This window comes from Pseudonaja textilis, chromosome 3 (assembly GCF_049901715.1).
Source record: "Pseudonaja textilis isolate UNSWEBS1 chromosome 3, rPseTex1.2, whole genome shotgun sequence".
Taxonomy (NCBI): Eukaryota; Metazoa; Chordata; class Lepidosauria; order Squamata; family Elapidae; genus Pseudonaja; species Pseudonaja textilis.
Genome location: NC_141992.1, coordinates 152,398,275 through 152,418,563, shown reverse-complemented (window position 1 = coordinate 152,418,563; position 20,289 = coordinate 152,398,275). Strand labels below are relative to the sequence as shown.

The 20,289-nt window shown below is 37.9% G+C and overlaps 1 protein-coding gene across 2 annotated transcripts in view; it reads right to left on the bottom strand.

Annotated features, from left to right (window-relative positions):
• The window catches only part of AKAIN1 (A-kinase anchor inhibitor 1), a 76,478-nt gene that overhangs the window by 51,309 nt on the left and 4,880 nt on the right, over positions 1 to 20,289 (bottom strand). Inside the window, exon 2 of one of the 2 annotated variants that reach the window (XR_015743168.1) lies at positions 15,780 to 16,418. Coding sequence is in view for 1 of the 2 variants with exons in the window: in XM_026699155.2 (XP_026554940.1) it covers positions 16,228 to 16,418 (191 nt within the window). In the remaining variant the exon portion in view is untranslated. Of the gene's footprint in view, positions 1 to 15,244; positions 16,419 to 20,289 lie in introns of those variants that run through there. The other variant, XM_026699155.2, reaches the window with a different exon arrangement.

Sequence of the window (20,289 nt, the reverse complement as noted above, 5' to 3'; positions counted from 1 at the left end):
TGACAACATTCTATGTTAGCAGAGGCAGATGATGTAGGCTAACACAGCAAGATAGAATTTTAGAGGTAGGCAGGTTTCAGAGAACGAGGTTAACCTCATTTTTAAAACAGTAAACATTTGTGTCAGTGCCCTGCAACGTTAGCCTTTGTTATTCAGAACATTACATCTTTTCCAATTCTGCAAAATGAAAAGAATAACCCAAGCATGTACCAATTTGATACAAGGATGAGCACTAGATTGGTTAGCCTTAAGCCTGTATTGATGGCTGACGTGAAATGCCAATTGTGCTGGCAAGACAATAAAGAAATAAAATATTAGCATAAGAAAGAATGAAAATAAATGTAGGAATTGAGAGTGGAGAAAATGAATGAAGCCTAAAATAATTTTAGCCTGGCAGTTCAAAAGAGTTGATTGAAAAAAGAGTTTAATGATACAGTAAAGCAGTAAAGCAAATGATACTTGTTGGCATTGGGAAGCTAAACTCAACTTGTCTCCTCAGCATTAAGAAAATATTCAACACTGAGTATTGTCTGGAACAATCCTGAAAATAATGGAAAGGCCACTGTAAGAACAAAAACCACCTCAAAAGGTTGCTGTGCATCTCATAACCTTCAAGTAGGTTTCTCTGGTTCAAAGTGGATCTTTGCTTCAATTTGTGAATTCATGAATCAATGAAGCTCAGTGAAATCAAAGAACATCTTTGAAGGTTTACATGCCTGGTTCTACGTACAGTACTAATATCTAAAAATAGAAAGTAACACCTTACATGAGATACCATGTACCTGAAACAAAACCTGTGCTCTGAAAATAATAAAGCAAGGAAAATAATCACATTCTTATGACAGGCATAAGTGGAGCATTTGCAAGAACCCCCTATGTAAAATAATCAGGTTGTCGGTTAATTAGTTTCAAGATATGGTCACATTACTCGGAAGAAAAATAATCCAATTTAGTTATCTTTTATTCCATATTTACTTTGGAGTTCCTGGGGTGTTTTTTCCAGTAAATAATAAAGGCAGCAACTCCAAATTACAAGTCTATAGCCCAATTTACATCCCTTTTCCTGTTTACTCATATGCAGGTGGTTATGCTGAAGCATGTATTTATTGTGTTAAGTACAAGTGGAAGCTTTGGAAGCATAAGAATTTCTTATGCTTGCAGTCCTAAAGCAACTGCAGAGTTCTAATGCAGAGCCCATGCCCATGAACAGAGTGGCATCAGTCAGTGGGATATGGCCATACTTTAAATTTCTATAGGGCATCCATCAAATATCATTAGGGCATGCTGAAACTTAAAAACGAGGCTGGATTTAGCGGCCTAGTGCTTCTTGGAGTTCTGACATCTCAGTAACAAAGTTGAAACAAGTCCTGATTGGATGTGTCTTTTTCTTCTTCTTCCTGTCTAATCTTCTTTATCTGTCTCTTAGGAAGCTGGACAGTGGGAACATGATTGGTGAATTTTGGTACTAAGGAGCAGAAAGAAAAGTGAACTGAATTAGAATTTTCTGATTAGAATTCTAGAAATATTTGCAGTTCAATGGCTTATTAGTTAGGGAAAACTTAAGATTTCTTTAAGGAAGCCTGTTTTGGTTCACTAAATCTCTTTACAATGCCACAAACGAAATTGCCTTCTCTATATATTAACACTGCTCACAGGTTTTGTCTAAATAAAGATACTATTTTTGCCCCCCTCAAAAGATATATTAGCCAATTTAGAGGGATTACAACATTTATACAACATTATCTTAAGAACAAAGTTAATGGCAAAACAATTAGCCATTCAAAATGAAATACTCCCACTTATCGAATTATGACAATAGGAAGTGCTGAAAGAAAAGGGATTTTAAAAGGAGGTGAGCTATATTAGAAGAACCTGGAAAAAGAAGATGGAATATATTCCCATAAAGCTATCTATACAAAAAAAATGTAGAAAGATTATTTCCTGATTCAAACCAAGTAGATATATTGAAATGAGAGCTGCCCACAGACTCGAATGATGAATCCAGGATTGCAATATAATTGGGATTATATCCTTCATGCTATGAAAAGGAGGAGGAGGAGGTGATGGAAAGAATAAGAATTCCTCCTCTTTCTAACTCAGTTCTTACTCAGTATGAAACATTTTAAAAATAGCTCTGTTAATGTCAGTTCAGTGGCATAATATAATTTATCATTTCTCTGATGTAGTTGGGAAGAAGTTGTAATAGGTGAGGGATCATGGCTTATATAATTTTTACTGAATACTATAGGTCAAGTACTGTACAGTGGACAACAGTGTTGAAATTGGATATTGTTCAGCCTATTGAACCTCTGGGATTTGATTGAAGGTGAGGGTGAATCTGATAAGGAATCTTTACCTGACATGATAGAGATGCTCAAAATATTACTGCAGAACAGTTGTCGCAATTGCAACTGCAGCTGTGGTTGGTAGCCTGCTCTTTGTGACTGTTGGAAGTTCTTCTGGCTCCTATCTGGTCTTTTTCTCTTTCTATCCATCCTTTCAGATTCAAAACCCATGAACTTAAACAAAAGTATATTCTGAAATTCTCAGAACCAAACATAAGACACAAAATCTGGAAGATATTGGAACAATCTTTTCAGAAATGTTCAGTCTTAGAATTTTTTTATAATAAGTTCTTATTTGGCCACTCCTTTATTACAGTTGTTTCTTGGAGAAGATAAATACCGTGTTTCTCATATAATAAGGCCGGGTCTTATTTATTTTTGAGCCCCAAAAAAATGGCTAGGCCATCTTTTCGGGGTGACTTAATTCCCCACCCTTGCATCTTCGGGCGGGCAGCAACGGCTTGGATGTTGACCTCGGTGTTGGTGGGGCACTTCGTATCGGGGTCAACGCAGGCAGCACCATATCCGGGTGTGCAACAAAAGTACTTCCTAACAGCAAGCCCCCCCCCACCATTCCCCCCATTTCGCATGTTTTAATATAGGCCTTAATTTGGGGGGAGAGGCTTAATTTCATTTCATGCCTATAAAACATGCTGGGACTTCCTATTGGGGGAGTCTGTATTGTTGGAGAAACAGGGTATTAAGATGACTGTTTTTAATCTTTTGTTGATAGCAGGAGTTGTGAAGCTGATTGTCAAGCCTGAAATTGATATATGTGTAGCCATTTTAGTTAGGCTTAATATATATTCTTTTCCTTACTTTCTCTGTGGCAGTCATGGGGGAAGGGTTTTGGGCTTGGCACATTCCTAAAGGGGGAGGAGTGGAGTGTTTTGGCTAGGTGATCTTCCTTCCTGTGAGTAACGAGCTGTTCGTGCTTGGGCCCCTTGAGGTGGAGATTTATGACATCAAGTAACATTGAATTATTTCTATTGGAGAACGTGACTTTGGGGGGTTGTTTCTAACTTGTAATATTGTGGGGTAATTCCAGGTTGTGTCAGATCTGGAATTACCATGGACATGGCCAATTTGATGCTTTCTTAAATAAAAGATTTTTTTCTTGAAAGATGGACTTTGTTCTTTTCTTTTTAAATGGATTTTATCACTTAGAAACCTGACACTGATCTTCTGAATTCAAATATCAACATTCAAAGGCAGGGGTGTCAAACTCGTGTCCTGTGGGCCAGATGTGCCATGCGCTAGCCATGCCCACCCCCATTTTAGCAAAGGGGGGAGGAGTCATGATATGTCACGTGATGACAACATGACACCGCAAGTTTGAAACCGTATTCTAAGGGATTCAGGGACAGTCCAGATTTTATCTCCAGCTCTAGTATAGCTGAGACTAAGGTGGTAACTTCCTTGTGTAGGTAACCTGGATCATACAATTATTTCTCCTCAACTGTTTCATACTTCTGTGTGCTCTGAAGGCTAATCACTTGGCTGATGCAGGACACAATCTAAGCCAAGAAAATGTCACCTGGAAACATAATATGGTGGCACAGTGGTTAGAATCCGGTCCTGCAGGCTACTTCTGTTGATTTCCAGCTGCCAGCATTCGGAAGTTCTCACCGGCTCAAGGTTGACTCACAGACTTCCACCCTTCTAAGATCAGTAAAATGAGGACCCAGATTATTGGGGGCAATATACTGACTCTGTAAACTCTGTAAAGAGAGGGCTATAAAGCACTGTGAAGTGGTATATAAATCTAAGTGCTATAGCTTCAGATATAACTACAACTGTATACATAGTTATGGAAGGAAAGAGCTGGTAATACACATTTTTCTTCAAATTTTATATGTGCCCTATTTCATCTGTTTATCAGTGAGATCCTCCTTCACTGAGTAGATGATACAATATCAATTTTTCAAAACATATTATCAGCCTATGAAAGTAGACCAACTAGTCCAGTTTTTCCCTGGACTCAGATATCTTTTAGTGGACTGCTGTCTTGGCAGAAGTTCCTCCTCTTGTGTATGGAGATTCTCCAGGTCATAGTTGTCCCAAAGTGCTTTTCCAAAGGGCAAGTGGGTTTCTTTTCCTTCAAACGTTTCATTTCTCATCCAAGAAGCTTCTTCAGTTCTGGCTGAATGGTAGAGAACTATTGTAGTATACTGGTTTGTTTTGAAATATAAAATAGGTTTTCATTGAAGTTAGGAAAAATGTAACTGCCAACTAATCACTTCAGATTTATCATTAATTTGTGCCAATGTGTTTGAAATATAGATATAACTATGCATATCTTATCTGTATGGTGGGGTGTTTCCAGATTTTAAAATAAGGATTGTGTAGTACAGGAGCACCATCTGTTGGATTTTTACAGAAGCTGCAGGAGATACAATTCATTGAAATTAAGAAATGATCAGAACCAATGGAAAAGAGAAAAATCAAACAGGAAATGCACTCCAAGCCTTTTAGCTTACTGTAGAAAAGAATAGTTGTGTTTTATATATTTTAAAATATTTACCAGAGGTAGTAGGCATGATGGAGAAAATTCCATTTATAGTGGCTTCAAGAAAGACTTGCAGATTAACGTTGCTATCAAACCTGACGTATTTATTTATGGTCCTAAACCAATAAAGCATACATAGAAAAATAAAACACCAAATATAAATACGGGGGGTGGGGGTGGGAAATACAGGGGAAAATTATTTTAAAAATTCATTAATAATGAAAAGAGGATATCAGTTGACTTCTGCATGCCATATTGCAAGCAACATTGCAATCTTTGTAATGGTTGTCCAGGTTAGGTCTTGTAGTTTGTACGATTATGATGATAATTTTTAGTTCAGAAAGATACCTAACATTTCTGATAATTGGGCTTATAAATGCCAGGCACCATAAGTGGTGCAATGGCCAGTTTAACAAATACATGGATTACTGGACTTCCGGTTTGAGCTTTTTTGGTGACAGACCGAATCCTCGTCTGTGCGAGACTTCGATCCGTACTCACCGCTGGAGCGCCCAAAGCTGGCTGGTTTCGAGGCTAAGCCACCCCATAGAGGTGGTGAAGATGGGGGAGATAGCCTGCAGGATTGAGGAGAGCTGCATCTCTCCTCCCCAGCTGGCCATTACTCCCTTTCCCGAAGGCGGTTGTAGCAGTGGTCAGAAATGGCCACCACAAAGAAGAACTCGACTGGAAAAGAATGTGCAGGAGGAAGATAAGAAGAGAAAGTTTTGGTTGACTGGGTCAAACAGCAAAAGCAACAAATAAGGTACCCTGGAATTAAAACTATTAAAAAAAACAATAACATTGTTCCCTAAGAAGATTTTTAAGCTGCAAAGGAGAGAGAAAGGGGAAAAGATTTTGGGTTTTTTTTCTCCTTTTCCTATACTCCTTTTCCTATACTCCTTTTCCTATATACTGAGCTAAGAGACTTAAGCAACAAATTGGAAAAAAATCCACTTTGACATTAATAGGCATTAAATGCTGAAAATAAAAAGTCAAAGGGATAATAAAGATTTCTGGATTATTAAAAGCTTTTGAAAACAGGAAAGGAGAGAAAAAGAATAAAAGGGCAGAATCTGGAAGGGAGGAGACTGCCTGGAATTAAAAAGAACTTACAGCAAAATCTCAACAAGACTTCCAAAAGATACATTCTAACTGAAATATCGCAACAAAAAACCCAGGAAGAGAAAGTGGAAAAAGAAATAAGAAGATATAACTCGGGACTATTTGGACTACTTGAAGATTTCTGGATTTTTGATTATTGTATTTGAATGACTAAAATCAATCGGGTGGTTGTTTAAAACTGTTTAAAATGGCTCCACTTTTAGAAGAATTATGGAGATTATATGTGTTTTTAAGTAAGTGTGATATTTAATTGAAAAGAAGTATTAAAGATGTTAAGTTTTTAATGGTTATTAATGATAGAACTGAATTGGAATGGAATGAGGGTTTATAATTACATATATTTATAATCTTTTTTTTTCTTTTAAAGAATATAGTGTGTATTATAAGAATGTATACCAAGCAGAATTCGATTGGAAGTTATGTATTATGTATTATATTGAAGGTCATAACCTTAAGGCATATATTGAAGTTTAAATAAGAGTTGAATGGATGTAATTAAAAGATATAAAGGTGTAATACTCCAATTAGTAACTACAGGAGAAAATTTGTTTGATGAGAAAAGATAACATGAAATTGAAACAGAACAGACAAAAGTATAAATATAATGATTTGAATTGAGATGAGATAATCAAAATAAAATTGAGAAAATTAAAAGAGGGGAAAAACTATATAGAAAATGTAGAACAGTATAAGATATGGAATAGAACACAAAAAGGAGCATGAAATTGAGTTTTGTGTCTGTACAAAGAAGTTCAACCCGGGACCATGCTATTTTCAAAAAAGATGTTTTACTTGTATTTTGTGTGTGTGAAAACCCAAATAAAACTTTATTAAAAAAAAAACCAAATACATGGATTACTGACTCTGCCTCAGTATCTGAGCAGAAATACATACAAATATGCAGAAGACTAGTATAATATTTGTAATAGGTGGTGTACTAATCTGAATGAAGATAAAATATTTTCTGGGTGAGAAATTCAGTGTATAATAGAAGTAGCTAAGAATTGGCCAGGGAGAACTTGTAGCTGTGTAAGTGTACAGGAAAACACAGCCAGAAACCCATCAAAACTATCTGTGTGGCCTTGGACCAGTTATTCTCTTACAGCTCAACTCACCTCACCTCACAAGGTTGTTACGGGGAAACTAAGAAGAGGTAGATGTGCTGGATATGCCGTCTTGAATTATCTGGAAAAATTATAAAGGTGAAAATGTTTTAGAAAGATTTCAGAACAGATTTCAAAGGAGTTATCAGGACTGAAAGATAGCAACATTCAATGGCAAAGGATAATTCTCACTGACAGTTTTTCCCTAATGCTAGTGGAGAAACATGTCTTCCTGTGAGCTGGAAGTATTAGCATTGTGATCTCTGCCTTTAGCTGGCTGAAGATAGTTTATTTTGCTGTGAGGCAGAAGACATAGGAGGCAACAGCATCAGAAAAGTACTTCTAAACATCTACAGTAACACCCTCTAATCTCTGGAGAAGTTGTCTGGAAATTTAATACTCTTGAATTAGTGTATGGAAGTGGTTTTGAAGTGGTTAGAGATAAACAGGTCAAGACATTTTGCTCACTCATGTCTTCACAATTTAGCTTTTATTTCATTGGAAATCCATCATGGAGCCACAGGACTTTTGTTGCTGCAGAAGACTTAACCCCATTTCTATTTTGTTCTGATATGGACTTGCAATAATGACATCATGGAAGGTGACTTTTCCAGGAGATCAATATTCCTATGAATATACAAAAAAGAAAGTCTTTGAGTGATGTAGTGGCCTACAGGGGGAGCTCTCGCCTCACAATCAGGAGGCCATGAGTTCAATCCTAGGTAGCGGCAGATATTTCTCTCTCTGGGTGCAATTATTTGCTGCACACTCAAATAGGCATCAGGAAGGACATCTGGCCAGTAAACACTCAAGCTCCAGTCACCCTCACTCCACTTCTATGCAAGGGATTACAGATCTTTAAAAGAAAAAAAGTCTTCACAGAATTTGTTTGGTGCCTCTTTCCCTACCACACAAGCAGAGTGATGGTTCAGCAGTTAAAGATGCTGAATTTGTCAGCTGGAAAACTGACAGCCAGAGTTTGAGACTTGAACACTGCATAACAGGCTGAGCTCTTGTTACTTGCCATAGCTGCTGTCCACTCAGCAGTTTGAAAGCATGCAAATGTGCATAGATAAATAAGTACCACTTCAGTGGAAAGGTAACAGCATCCCATGCACTTCAGCCACATGAGCACAGAAATATCTTCAGACAACACTGTTTCTGTCAGTTAAGAAACATAGATGGACACCACCCCTAGAGTTGAACACAACTGAACAAGGGAAAACCTTTACCTTTATCTTTCTCCCTACCATGCACAAGTGCTGATTTCTATTATGGCACTGCATTTCTTCCACACCTAGAAATCAAATTATTTTTTTTTAAAAAAAATACTGTTCTTCCCATAGGAATATCAAGAGGCCAGTACTACTTTGGCTAGAACTTCAAAGTATTCTGATCTGATTTTCATCCGTTGGCTAAAAGATTTGAGAGGCCAAATGTCCAGGTTCACACACACAAAAATAGCAACTCCAGAGAGCCTCAGCACAGAAACAGCAGAGCACCAGGGCAGGGGTAGTGGCAGAAATAGACATGCATACCAAGTTATCAATTCTGACATATCCCCATTGAAAAATAATGCTACAGCTGCTGCCTAGATGAGGGATCTTCAACCTTAAACACTCAAAGAGCTATTTGGACCCATTTCCCACAGAAAAGAAAACACTGGGAGCCTATAATTTAACAACTGGTGTGACTGGGCCAACTCAACATCACTAACTCCTGCCAAGTCACTTCCTGCTCTGGAATATGGAGTGAGTCTCCATCCCCCGCCATCAACTTCTCAAGCCAGGTGAGAAGTGATGGAGAGGGGCCAGCCAGTGGTGGGATCAGCCAACAGGGAGCTGCAGCAGAGGGCCGAAAGAGCTGCATGTGGCTCCAGAGCCACAGGTTGCAGGCCCCTGGCCTAGATCATAAGGATGGTGTATAAAGGGACTGTAATGTCTGAAATATTCCAAATCCACTGAATAAAGAAACTACTGATGACTTACAAAGGAGCCTGGGCCTCTGTGTGTGTGTGTGTGTGTGTGTGTGTGTGTGTGTGTGTGTGTGTGTGTGTTTAAAGGGAATCAGTTTTGATGGAGAAATATATGAAGGAGAGAGAGAGGACAAGAAATTGACAGGTTCCATTTTACAGTAAATGAGCACTGTGAAAATCACCAGCAATAGCATTAGTGGCCTAATTCTAGCATTTCACCATCTGAAAAAATTGTGGATGACAATGTTCAAATGTTAAAGCCTAACCTGCCATAGATTTAGGACAGCAGTTGTTGGTCATGAAGGAGGAGATGGTGGCTAGGAATGGATAGCCAGGAATCCCTGAAAGTAATCACATTACAATCTAAAGGAGCAGCTGAGTTGCCGTAAAAGATGACAGCACCATATATACATTTAATATAAACAAAATAAAAGTCTTGCATTGATGAAAGTTGTTTATATCAGTCCTAAACACTGAAAGCCCAAGCAAGCAGCCTGAAATTTTCCTGGAGTGTGCATCAGCAAGGATAATTCTTCATATAGAGGTCATGGTAGCTTGGAAGCCTGGAATGTTTTGTGCTCAGCTGTGGTCTAATAGAGAAAATCATCCCACCACTTGGATATACAGTATATATGGTCTTCTTCATTTTGCTTTTGATCAAAGAAATGCACTGTATAGTGAATGAATTGCTATTATGAATAGCAATTGCATGAAATTTGAGGGGGGAACTTTACATCATCCATCTCTTAATTCTCAAAATATATGCACCAACCAATTTTTTCTCTTTGAAAAAAGATTTAACTTTTGGCAGGATGAAATTCTCTACTGATGACTGAAAGATAGGGTTGGAAATATCATTGACCGTGGCAACCTTATGGACTCGAACAGAACAGGGCTTTGGATGCCTTTGTTTGTTCTATCTTTAAAAAGAGGAATTTTGAAAGATAGAGAAGCAGCATCTGATGTCCCAATGATGTCCCAAAGGAATGGATCTTGCCTCTCGTACAATTCAACAACCACAGCGAACTACTGGGTCTTTTGAAGATTTGGAGTGGCATTCCATTTGTATGGTTATAACAGCCATCTAACCCCAAGGAAGCAATCAGAATTGTTTAACAAAACATACATTTGAAAATATTATTTAATTATTAATATTGAAATTAAACCCACATTGAATAAAAGTGCTGATGGCCAATGGTAGAGCAGAGTTGGGGTTCAACTTGTTTGAAATGGAGTTACAGTCCTCAGAAAGAAGAAATCCTCTGAAGTTCTCCTTGATATTCAGCTGTAACTGAATTCACAGTATTAGCTTCCTGAGCCGATCAGAATAAGCAGAATTATCTTATCTTAATTATGGATAATTTGATTACCATACCTTAGTTACATCCCATCTTGATTATTGAAAAATGCTGCAGTGAATTTACCTTTGGTATGAAATGCAACAGCTAGATCGATAACTATGGTGAGGCATGAAATCATATGATGTCTATTCCAAAAAATTTGCACTAGCTGCCAGTTGTTTAGCAGACACAGTTTAAGGGGTTAGCACTGAATTTTAAAGCCTAAACAGCTTATAGCGCAAGAGAACATCATCCTGTTATAAACCCGTTCAGCAATTATGATCTGCAGGAACATCTCTTTTGAAGATGCCCTCATTTCCTGAGGCATATTATCTAGCTTATGAAATGAGCCATCTATCGTGACACTCCCCAGCCTGTAGAAGCCTCATTCTCAGAATATGTTTTAGAAGAGCAGCAAGCATGAATAAATACATTTTTAAAAAAAACTTAAATAGGTTAGCATGCAGGACTATGATAATTTTAGTATGAGGATGTAAAGCCTCTTTTAAGAAGCTGGATGATCAAATATGCAGGAACTGGTTGAATAAACTGTGGATGACAACACTGGAAGTCAACTTAAGGTAGCTCACATGTGGCCATGATGTGCAGCATATACCAAAGTGAAACACTGTCCCCACTATTATTCTCAGTCAGATAGTCACAAGTCATGCTGTATATAGATAAAAGTTCAAGATGGAATCACCATCAAACACCTCCTCTACATGGATGACATCAAGCTATATGCTAAGATTATATGAGATATCAACTTGCTGATCCATCTGAAATGATCTCCAGTGAGGACATTGGGATATCATTCAGACTGCAGAGATGAGGCTGGAAGGTTGTCAAGAGAGGGAAGATAGTTAAGACTGATGTGGTAGAACAACTAGTGGGACATGTAGCAGACATATGACAAATTACAATATCTTGGTATCTCACAGTCACATGGAAACCCTGAAGAGGAGGCAAGGAAGAAAGCAACATTTAAGTACTACCAAAGGATAAAACAGGTCCTGAAGGAAAGAATAAGAATAAGATATGCCATTAACACATATGCCCTGCAAGTTATTGGATATCTTGCTTATATAGTGAGCTGGCCAAAGGAGGAAATGGGAGCTGCAACGTATTGAGATTTCCAACTCAAGTCCAACATCCAGAGACTGTAAACCAGCTAGAAAGAGGGTGAACAACATCTAGTGAGTGTCAAAGTCATTGTCCTGTAAGAAACTCAGAGTACATCAGTAAGATGGCCTCCAAAAGTGAGCTGCTGAAAGAATACCTAGGCAGCAGCAAATATGAAAAGAAGATCAAACACAAGAAATTCCATGGCAAGACATGATCCTCATGGAATGTACTATCATCAGATAGCTGAAGTGGCAGACTCTGAGAAATTCTATTAGGAATTACTAGTGGAAAAGGCTAGACTAGATGTGTCCAACCTACTGCCTATGGGCCACATGTGACTAGTAATGTAACCCCACAAGATCATAAACTTTTAACATTATGTGATTTACTACATATACATTAACTGTATCATATATTTTATGGTTGTCCCAGAACAATTCGTCTTCGGTCAATAAAGGCAAGCCAAAACATTGGGCACCCATAGGCTAGAGCTAGACTAAAAGAGAGCAGTGAAGCACTGATTATAGTAGCACAAAAACAGGCACTGAGCACCAGATCTCATTGGAGCAAGACTTTATCTGAATAGATGGGACCTGAGGTGCTCACTCTGTAGAGAGACCTCAGAGATATTGGCAGTGTGTAAGATACAGATAGGAACAGAATACAATGAGCAGCACAATTAAGTAGCTGGCATTGTGCACCAAAATATCTGCAAAATGCATGGACCAGATCCTCACAAATCCAGATGGGAGATTTTATAGAAGGTTGTGAACAATAACAGAGCTAAGATCCTGTGGGACTTCCAAATCCAGACAGGCAGTCAGGTATTGGCCAATCAACCAGACATCATGGTATTAAACAAGGAGCAGTCGTGGTACTAGATGTCATGGTGCCAAATGACAGCAACATCAAGAAAAAGGAATATGAGAAGCCAGAAAACTACCGGGGCCTGAAAGAGGAACTAGAAAGGTTATGGAAAGTAAAGACCAAAGTAGCTGCACTGGTGATAGGAGCACTTAGGGCTGTGACTCCTAAGCTGGAAAATGGCTCCAACATATCCCAGAAATGAATTAGCTGTCTAGAAATGTGCAGGGCTGGGAATAGCTAGGATACTGTGCAGAACCCACAACCTCCCAGATAGAGTGCATTGTATTTTGTAAAGGTTGTAAAGGTTCATTTTTGAGATATTTATAAGAAGCTTTAATCCATCTGATCTAGAAACCTTTTTCTGATTTAATCTTTTTATTGCTTCAGAAACTTCCCTTATTGTTATCAGTCCATTCATAATGTTTCTGTTCCTCTGTAATCCTCTGTAAATTTTGTTCTTTAGGTATCCAATTATTTTCTCCATGTAGAAATAATTCACTTTATACAAGTTGGAATAATATCGGTGAAATGCTTTTTGTATGGTCACACTATCAATTAATATACTCTCTCTTGTAGTTTCAATATTATTTTTTTCATAATTTATATGCCAACTATTTTCCTGATCTTTTTTCAGATTCAAAGTTTTTTCCTTATGTAGTTCATTTTTATTTTTATTTCAATTTCTTTGATTTGTACTGAACTATCATTGTAAAAAAAATTGAGAAATACTTCTCTTGAAATTTTTTAAATTCTTTTTCTCTTTATCTCATCCAAAATAATGGCTTGCCTCTTCCTTGTGAGTTGAATATTGTAAACCTGAATTTGAAATATAATTATGTACAAATGATGACTATGCAACTGCTAAAATGCATAAACCTCTGTTGAAATTTGAAACAGAAAAACATGAAAATCAGCTAAAATGTTGGTTATAATATACTGATGGAACAATGGGAATATATGTGGATGAAAGGACTGAAATTTACATTGTTATAATCTTAAAGATAATTTTTTACAAGATGATGTATACATGTTACTAGAGATGTAACATGTAGTACATCATTTTGTGCATAAAGGTTCTTCAAATACAGTTGGAAACATGAGCAACAAGAATGGAAATTTAATCATGCTTGGAAGATAGAAAATGTTGGTTTTAAATACATACACCAATTCACAGGATTTTAAAGATTAATGCGCAATTGAGACCAGTTCTTTTGGGACAAACAGACAAATAGTTGAAGAAAAATCTTTTTCATGGAGCTTTGTTTTTGTATGTGATAACTACAGTGAGATTTTTATATGCACAAAAATAAACGCTCCCACACCACATCAGTCCTATACACTTTGGTACAAATATTTGGTACACTTTGGTACAAGTATTGTTTTTAAAATAGTACCTTTACCACTCACTAAAAGCAAAAGATGAAAAGTGCTTCGGTAATTCTCACTCAACAATATATTTTCTAATTAGGGAAAACTTACATTTCAAAGTGGTAGGGTTCAAATTATTCTACGTACCGGCCATAAAAACATCAATATCAAATTCAACACTGGGGGGCATAGTGGTTCTGTTTATCCTCCCTCCTTCCCCTCCTCTCTTCCTCCCTTTCTGTCTCACTGAAAGATAGCACAGACATATGGCATACATGCACATACATATACATAACAAGCCATGAATAAATGAATTCTTTCCTTAATCAAACCATTGGAACTTTGTATGGATATTTCTCAGTATTTTTAAAGCATACGTTCCTTAACAGACAACAATCCTACCCCAATTTATTAGAAACAAAGCCCCAGTGAATAGGCTGACAATTTCTTATGTCTACAGAACTATGTCCTCTGTTCAATCTGAGGAGATTTATTTCCAAATAAGTGTGTATAAGAGTCTAGTATTTATTAGACAAGCTGTGCTACCATTTCCCTATCTAAACAGAGAAACAGAATGCTCAGAGAGGGCAAAATAGCAATGAGAAAAGAATTGTCTTTTATCTTTTGCAAAATGGTGCTGGTCTTGCTTGCTTGCCAAGATAGAATATTGTAACAGTAACATGACCTTTCAGATCAGGGATGTTAACAGGAAAAAGTCATGCAAATAAACAGATAGGGTCAAGTGAAATAGTTAAATGCCTATCACAATCATTTAATATTCTGAACTAGAACTGTGGAAGATCAGCAAGGAGTTAGTGATGTGAGCCTTTAAGCCTTTTTATATACAAAAAATTCCTGTACAAAACGGATTATTTAGACAGCTGAAACAATGTCTGCTTTTCTCCACATATGCATTGAAAAGAAGTTATTTGTGAGCTTTACAGATTGCATCATTGTTATTCTTAATCACTCTTGCTTTCTCCTTCCCTGTATCCCTTCTTGTAGCCAGTAAGTAATGAGTATACCATTAATCAAACACCTGCCCAACAAATTTAAAAAATATATTTTATATTTTTGATAGCACTTAATTTATATTGTTGTATGCGTAACTTGGAAGTTTGGATACTTGATGTTTTATATCTCATTATGAAATTCTCAGGATTATTAATATGACTTTAAAACAATTGCTTTCAGGAAGAAGTTATAAACTTGGTTATTAGCCTTAGTCACAGCTATGTTGTATGCAATGTTCTCTGCTAAGTAAGACAGTACTATCTGGCTAACATGCCAAGCGGACAGCTAACACCCAGTTTTACCCAAAGCATGCCCAATAAATTCGTGCTCTTCCACGCAAGCTAGAACTGCTAACAAAGAGACCACATTTTCAACAGAAGCCATGTTTAAGGGCAAGTGCAAAAGCCTGGAAAACTCTTGTAGATTAAAAGGCCGGTATGTAAAAGGTATGTAAAGGCCAGCCGGTAAAAAATTCCTTTCCCTTTCTTTATTTTCTTGTACACAAGGAATATAATTGAATACAATTGAAAAGTCCATCCATGAACCAGTTTCTCATTGGTATTTTCCAGGGATCGTGGAGGAAGATTGATTTAAGGCAAGTTGATTACAGTTAATGGTAATAAGCTTTGTAAATAAGAACAAATGGAAGATAAATGGAGCAAATGGAGAACAATAAGAGGTAAACAGAGATAAAGCTTTCAACTATAATTGATAATAAGGCATATGCCTATTTGTTGGATGCTTACGTGGGAATAAATCACATTGAATTAAAAGAAGCTTATTTCTAAAGAGACCTACATAAGATGATATAGTAATACTAAACTTTCTCTAGATTTTGTCCAATGGTCAATGACATTTTAAAATACACATTAGTCATGTAGAATTTAAACAAATAACTAAGAAAAAAAAGCTAAAATAGTGGACTGGACCATATTTAAGCCTATTTTGTTCATTTATAGAAGGGCCTCTTATAGATTTGTCCCCTTTTATTGCAACACTTCTGTATCTTACCTTCCTTTCTTAAGCCTATGTATGAGTTGGTACTTGATACTTCAGGGGCACAACTGCAAACATACTCTTCAATGTTTCAATAGAGTAGATTCTCGGGAAAATGGAACCATAGAGCTGTCTTCCAGTTGAGTGTATACTGATAATATAGATAGAGATACAGTCTGACATCTTGAACACAGAACTTTAATTTAGGAGGGTTTTGGGTTGACACTACTACACCCGTCATTGTGTTGTTGAGTAATGATTGTTAGAGGCACAGCATCAATGTTAACTATGTTAGTTGGTGCTCTTAAACCCCTGTTTCTGAGGAAGGACTGCAACTGCTTATTTCTATCACTAGTGGCTGACTATACTGGTTATTGCTTGTCTGTAGTGTGACAACACAAGCTGATTCTAAGAAGCTGGAAGGGCTGCCATTTGGATGATCCAAGAGCAACAATATGGGTTTTTACTTCTTCTTGTGCTTCTTGGTTAATTGCCCTCTTTCAAACTGCAGGCTCACATGGTTGTCTGTGCCTTTTTCCTTTGGGTGGCTCTCCTGAGAGAACTGCTGGACTGCCTGCTGAATGGCCATATGCACAATCAATTTGCTGGCATTCTGCAGTTTTGTTTCTTCCTGTCCGGTTCCAGATTTATCCCCTGTCAGAAAAAAAGAAGATTACTTTAACTAGAAATTATATATAAATATATCAATATATATTACTTTAAATTATCAATGAGGGATAAGTGCCACTCTAAAGTTTTCATTGGCTGGAAACTTACAGACATAGTCATTGATTATTGGTCCAGCCGTTTACCATTCACCAAGAATAATGCTTTCCTTCTCATGCCTTCTATTTGTGATCTTTTATCTAGAAATGCAATTGCATGTCTTGGCTATGGCTAGTACTGGATGTGATGACCCAGAGTGTAACACAAATGTAACAAAATCCAAAACATAAATAAACGTCCTTTAATGCCTCCAACTTGGACCCATTGTTCAATAATACTCAGTTGGGGATAAAACGTACTCAAAAATAGTTTTCAAAAGAAAGCAATACAGTCTGAATTTAATGAGCAGATAGAGGTGAAATTAAAAAAACCAAACAAACTACAATGACAAAATTTCCACTATGGAACAGGAGAAGTATTTACCAAATTCAAGGAGATAATAAGGCACAGTCTGTTGGAAGGACGCCAACCAAGATAACTTCAGACCAAAATAAAACACACTTTGCTTCTGGCAATCTTACGGTTTTAACCGTCTCACCCCCCCAGCTGCAACCAATTAGGAGGATCATTGCTGCTTCCTCTCTCACAAGCAAAATTGTTGCCATTCTCCGTTCCTCCCTACATGGACACAGTTGCAGAGGGGATGGGCCTAGTTCTTCCTCTGACTGCCCAACCAGCCTCTGCCCTTCCCCAGCCTCCTCCACAAACTCCGGATCCATACCTTCACTCCGTTGGCTGTTCCTCCTCTGTCTCAGAGTCAGACTCTACCAAGGGCATGACACTGGATTTTCTTAGTCCATCATCACTGACAGGCTATAGAACTTTTATTAGAGTACCCTAAACAAGTGTTTCTCAATTAGTTTGGTCTAGCAGTTAAGGTATCAGACTAGAAAGGATCTTTGATTTGTGCCATAGTTATTCCATTTTTAATACTCTCTGTATTGTTTGGTGGCTCAGAGCATGTCTTACCATTAAGCTCACCATTCATCCTCTACATCAGTCCAACTTTAAAACAGATGCCCTTCACCTTCTCCTGTCTTTCAGGAGAAGTGTGTTTTCAGATTTGAGCTGCTCACTTTTTCATTCTAGTCTCCTTGAACGGGAAGTGAGTCTCCATTTTTTCCTCCTTTCTTTTATACAGAGAAGACCAGGACAGAAAGGAGCCAGGGTGCACAGTGGTTGGAATGTAGTATTGCAGACCAACTCTTCCCACTGCCTGGAATTTGAACCTGATCGACTCAAGGTTGATTCAGCCTCCCATACTTCCAGAGTCAGTAAAATGAGGAACCAGATTGTTCGGGGTAATATGCTGACTCCATAAACTTCTTATACAGGGTTGTACAAGCCCCATGAAGCAGTATATAAGCCTATGGACTAAATGCTAAGAAAATGTAATGATGTTTTAGTAGCACAACTATTTGGCATCTCTTATTTCATGGGTATTTCATATCACTCTCCTCCCAACTTCAATACACTTTTGACAGTATAGTATGTTCAAAAAAGCTTTATGCAATAGATCTACCTGAGCTATGGTTACTCTTTTTTTCTTCCAACTATCACTGCCACCTTTCTATTTCTTTGAACTTACTACTGTTCCATGAAATCCTGCTTAAGGAAAAGAGGTAAGTTTTCAGACTCTTCAAAGCCTCTCTTTCTTTCTTATAGTCTTTGAGGGCTGCATCATTTTTTTCAATATCTTTTAACTACCAAAAAGTTTTGACTACGGGGTGGGATTCAAATTCAACTTCTGTGGGCATGGCTTAGTTGGTGGGTGTGGCTTGGTGGTCATGTGACTGGCTGGGTGTGGCTAACTCAACATCACTCACATTGAGGCACGCATCTCCTTGCCTGGCCTCTCATGACTGTGGGGATGCTGCAACAGTCATAAGTGTGAAAACTGGTCATAAGTCACTTTTTTCAGTGCCATTGTAACTTTGAATGGTCACTCCACACAAGCAAAGTACCAGCAAAGGAGGGGGAAAAAACTCCAAAGAAGTTCCAGAGACAGGAAGTCTAATCTTGCCAAGAAAGTAATAAGGGTTAACGGAGAGGCAGTTTCTGTAAGGAACACCAGAATGTTTCCTTCCTGCCTTCCTTGCAGGATTAGGCCTGTAGTTTCTTCTAACAACCAGTCCTCCGAACTGCTTAGAATGTTAACAACCGGTTCCAGTGAATAGGTGCGAACCTGCAGAATCCCACCCGTTTGACTACCTTTTTTCATATGGTTCTCCATTATTGTCTCAGAGAGACTAAAGTAATTGAGAGCCTGAGTCAGCACTGAAATATGCCAGTCAAATTCTAACTAAAAGACTTGCTGCCTGCACTTTGTATTTTGAATTTGTTAATTACCCCAATTTCAATTGTATTTTGCAATTTCCCAAGAATCATTTGCACATTTTGTCCTTGGGGAAACTGCCTTTAGGACAGTGGTGGCTAACCTTTTCGGGCTCCTGTGACAAAAATTGTGTGCATGCTTGCGCACATGCACTCCCCTGAAGGCAATGCACGTGGGCCCAGAAGGCAATGCACATGGGGCCCCCACGCCCCCTGCACTTGTGTGCATGACCCCCTGTGCATGTGCATGTCTCTCCACATGTGCATGACCCCTGTGCACCATGTATCTCTGCGCATAAGTGCGCATCTCCCATTCCCCCTGCCCCCCATGCATGTGTACCAGATACCCGACAATTACCTGTCGGGTGGCCAGCGCATGCACTTGTGCAATAGACCTGCTCTGGGCGAGGGCTTGTGTGCTGGCAGTAATGGCTCTGTGTGCCATAGGTTCACCATCACGGCTTTAGGAGATCCAGCAGCCCAACTTCACCTCATTTTCAGATTGCACTGTCAAAATGTAACTAACAGAATGGCAAATTTTGGTAGGAAGACTTTAGGGCTTATTCTGAGAACTGAATTGTTTTAGGGTAGAAGTGAGAGCAATGACTTTCATGGCCTTTCATTCCTAACCTAACAGTCCCAACTTGGGGGGAAACCAGCCTATCTGGTTGTGTCATAGCATCGGTTGAGAGTTTCCATTTAGATTAGAAGGCTCAACTGCTTAAAGAGTTGGCAACAGTGGTAGTCTTTGAGCATTCAATGAACTTATATTTAAGGCTGGACTTTAATCTTGATATCTTTTTTCAGAGCAAATCTAATTACTACTCAAAACCAGTATTTTAAATATGTCATATTGTGAAAATCTGATTTTGAAGTGGGGAGGGAGGTATATGCATTTCTAAAGTAATAGTTTAGTATAGACCCTTGAGAAATAAACCAAAATGTTTTTGGCAGATTTGGTGTATGTTTTTCTATTTTGAGTCTCTATTTCTGAATGCATAAAAAAAGGAAAATTGGGGAAATATATTTATTGTTACAGATATTGAAGTTGTGTGCAAAGGCCCTGCAAAGAAAGCTATATTGCATTTTTAGTACAATTAACAATTAAGTGTGCAGAAAGGTCTGTGATGATTCATCTAAATTTCTAAAAATGGGATTCTTTTATTAGCAATATTGATTGCTTATGACCTGCAAAAGATTTTATACTATTTAGAGCACCCATTGAATTTAATTGCTTCTACAGGTTTTACTCCTTGCTATTGTTATTCTTTGACTAAAGATAAACTTGTACAATGAATTGGGCAGATGCTTCTAATAATTTTCACATAGGTGTCAACTTACAAATCAGGGTGTTGGAAAAACGAATCATTGCAACAGCATGACACAAGACTTGGTTGTTTGTTCTTATGTCCTGATGTCAGATGCAAGTGTGTATGCTAAGAGGCTTGTGTTGTGATGTCATGAT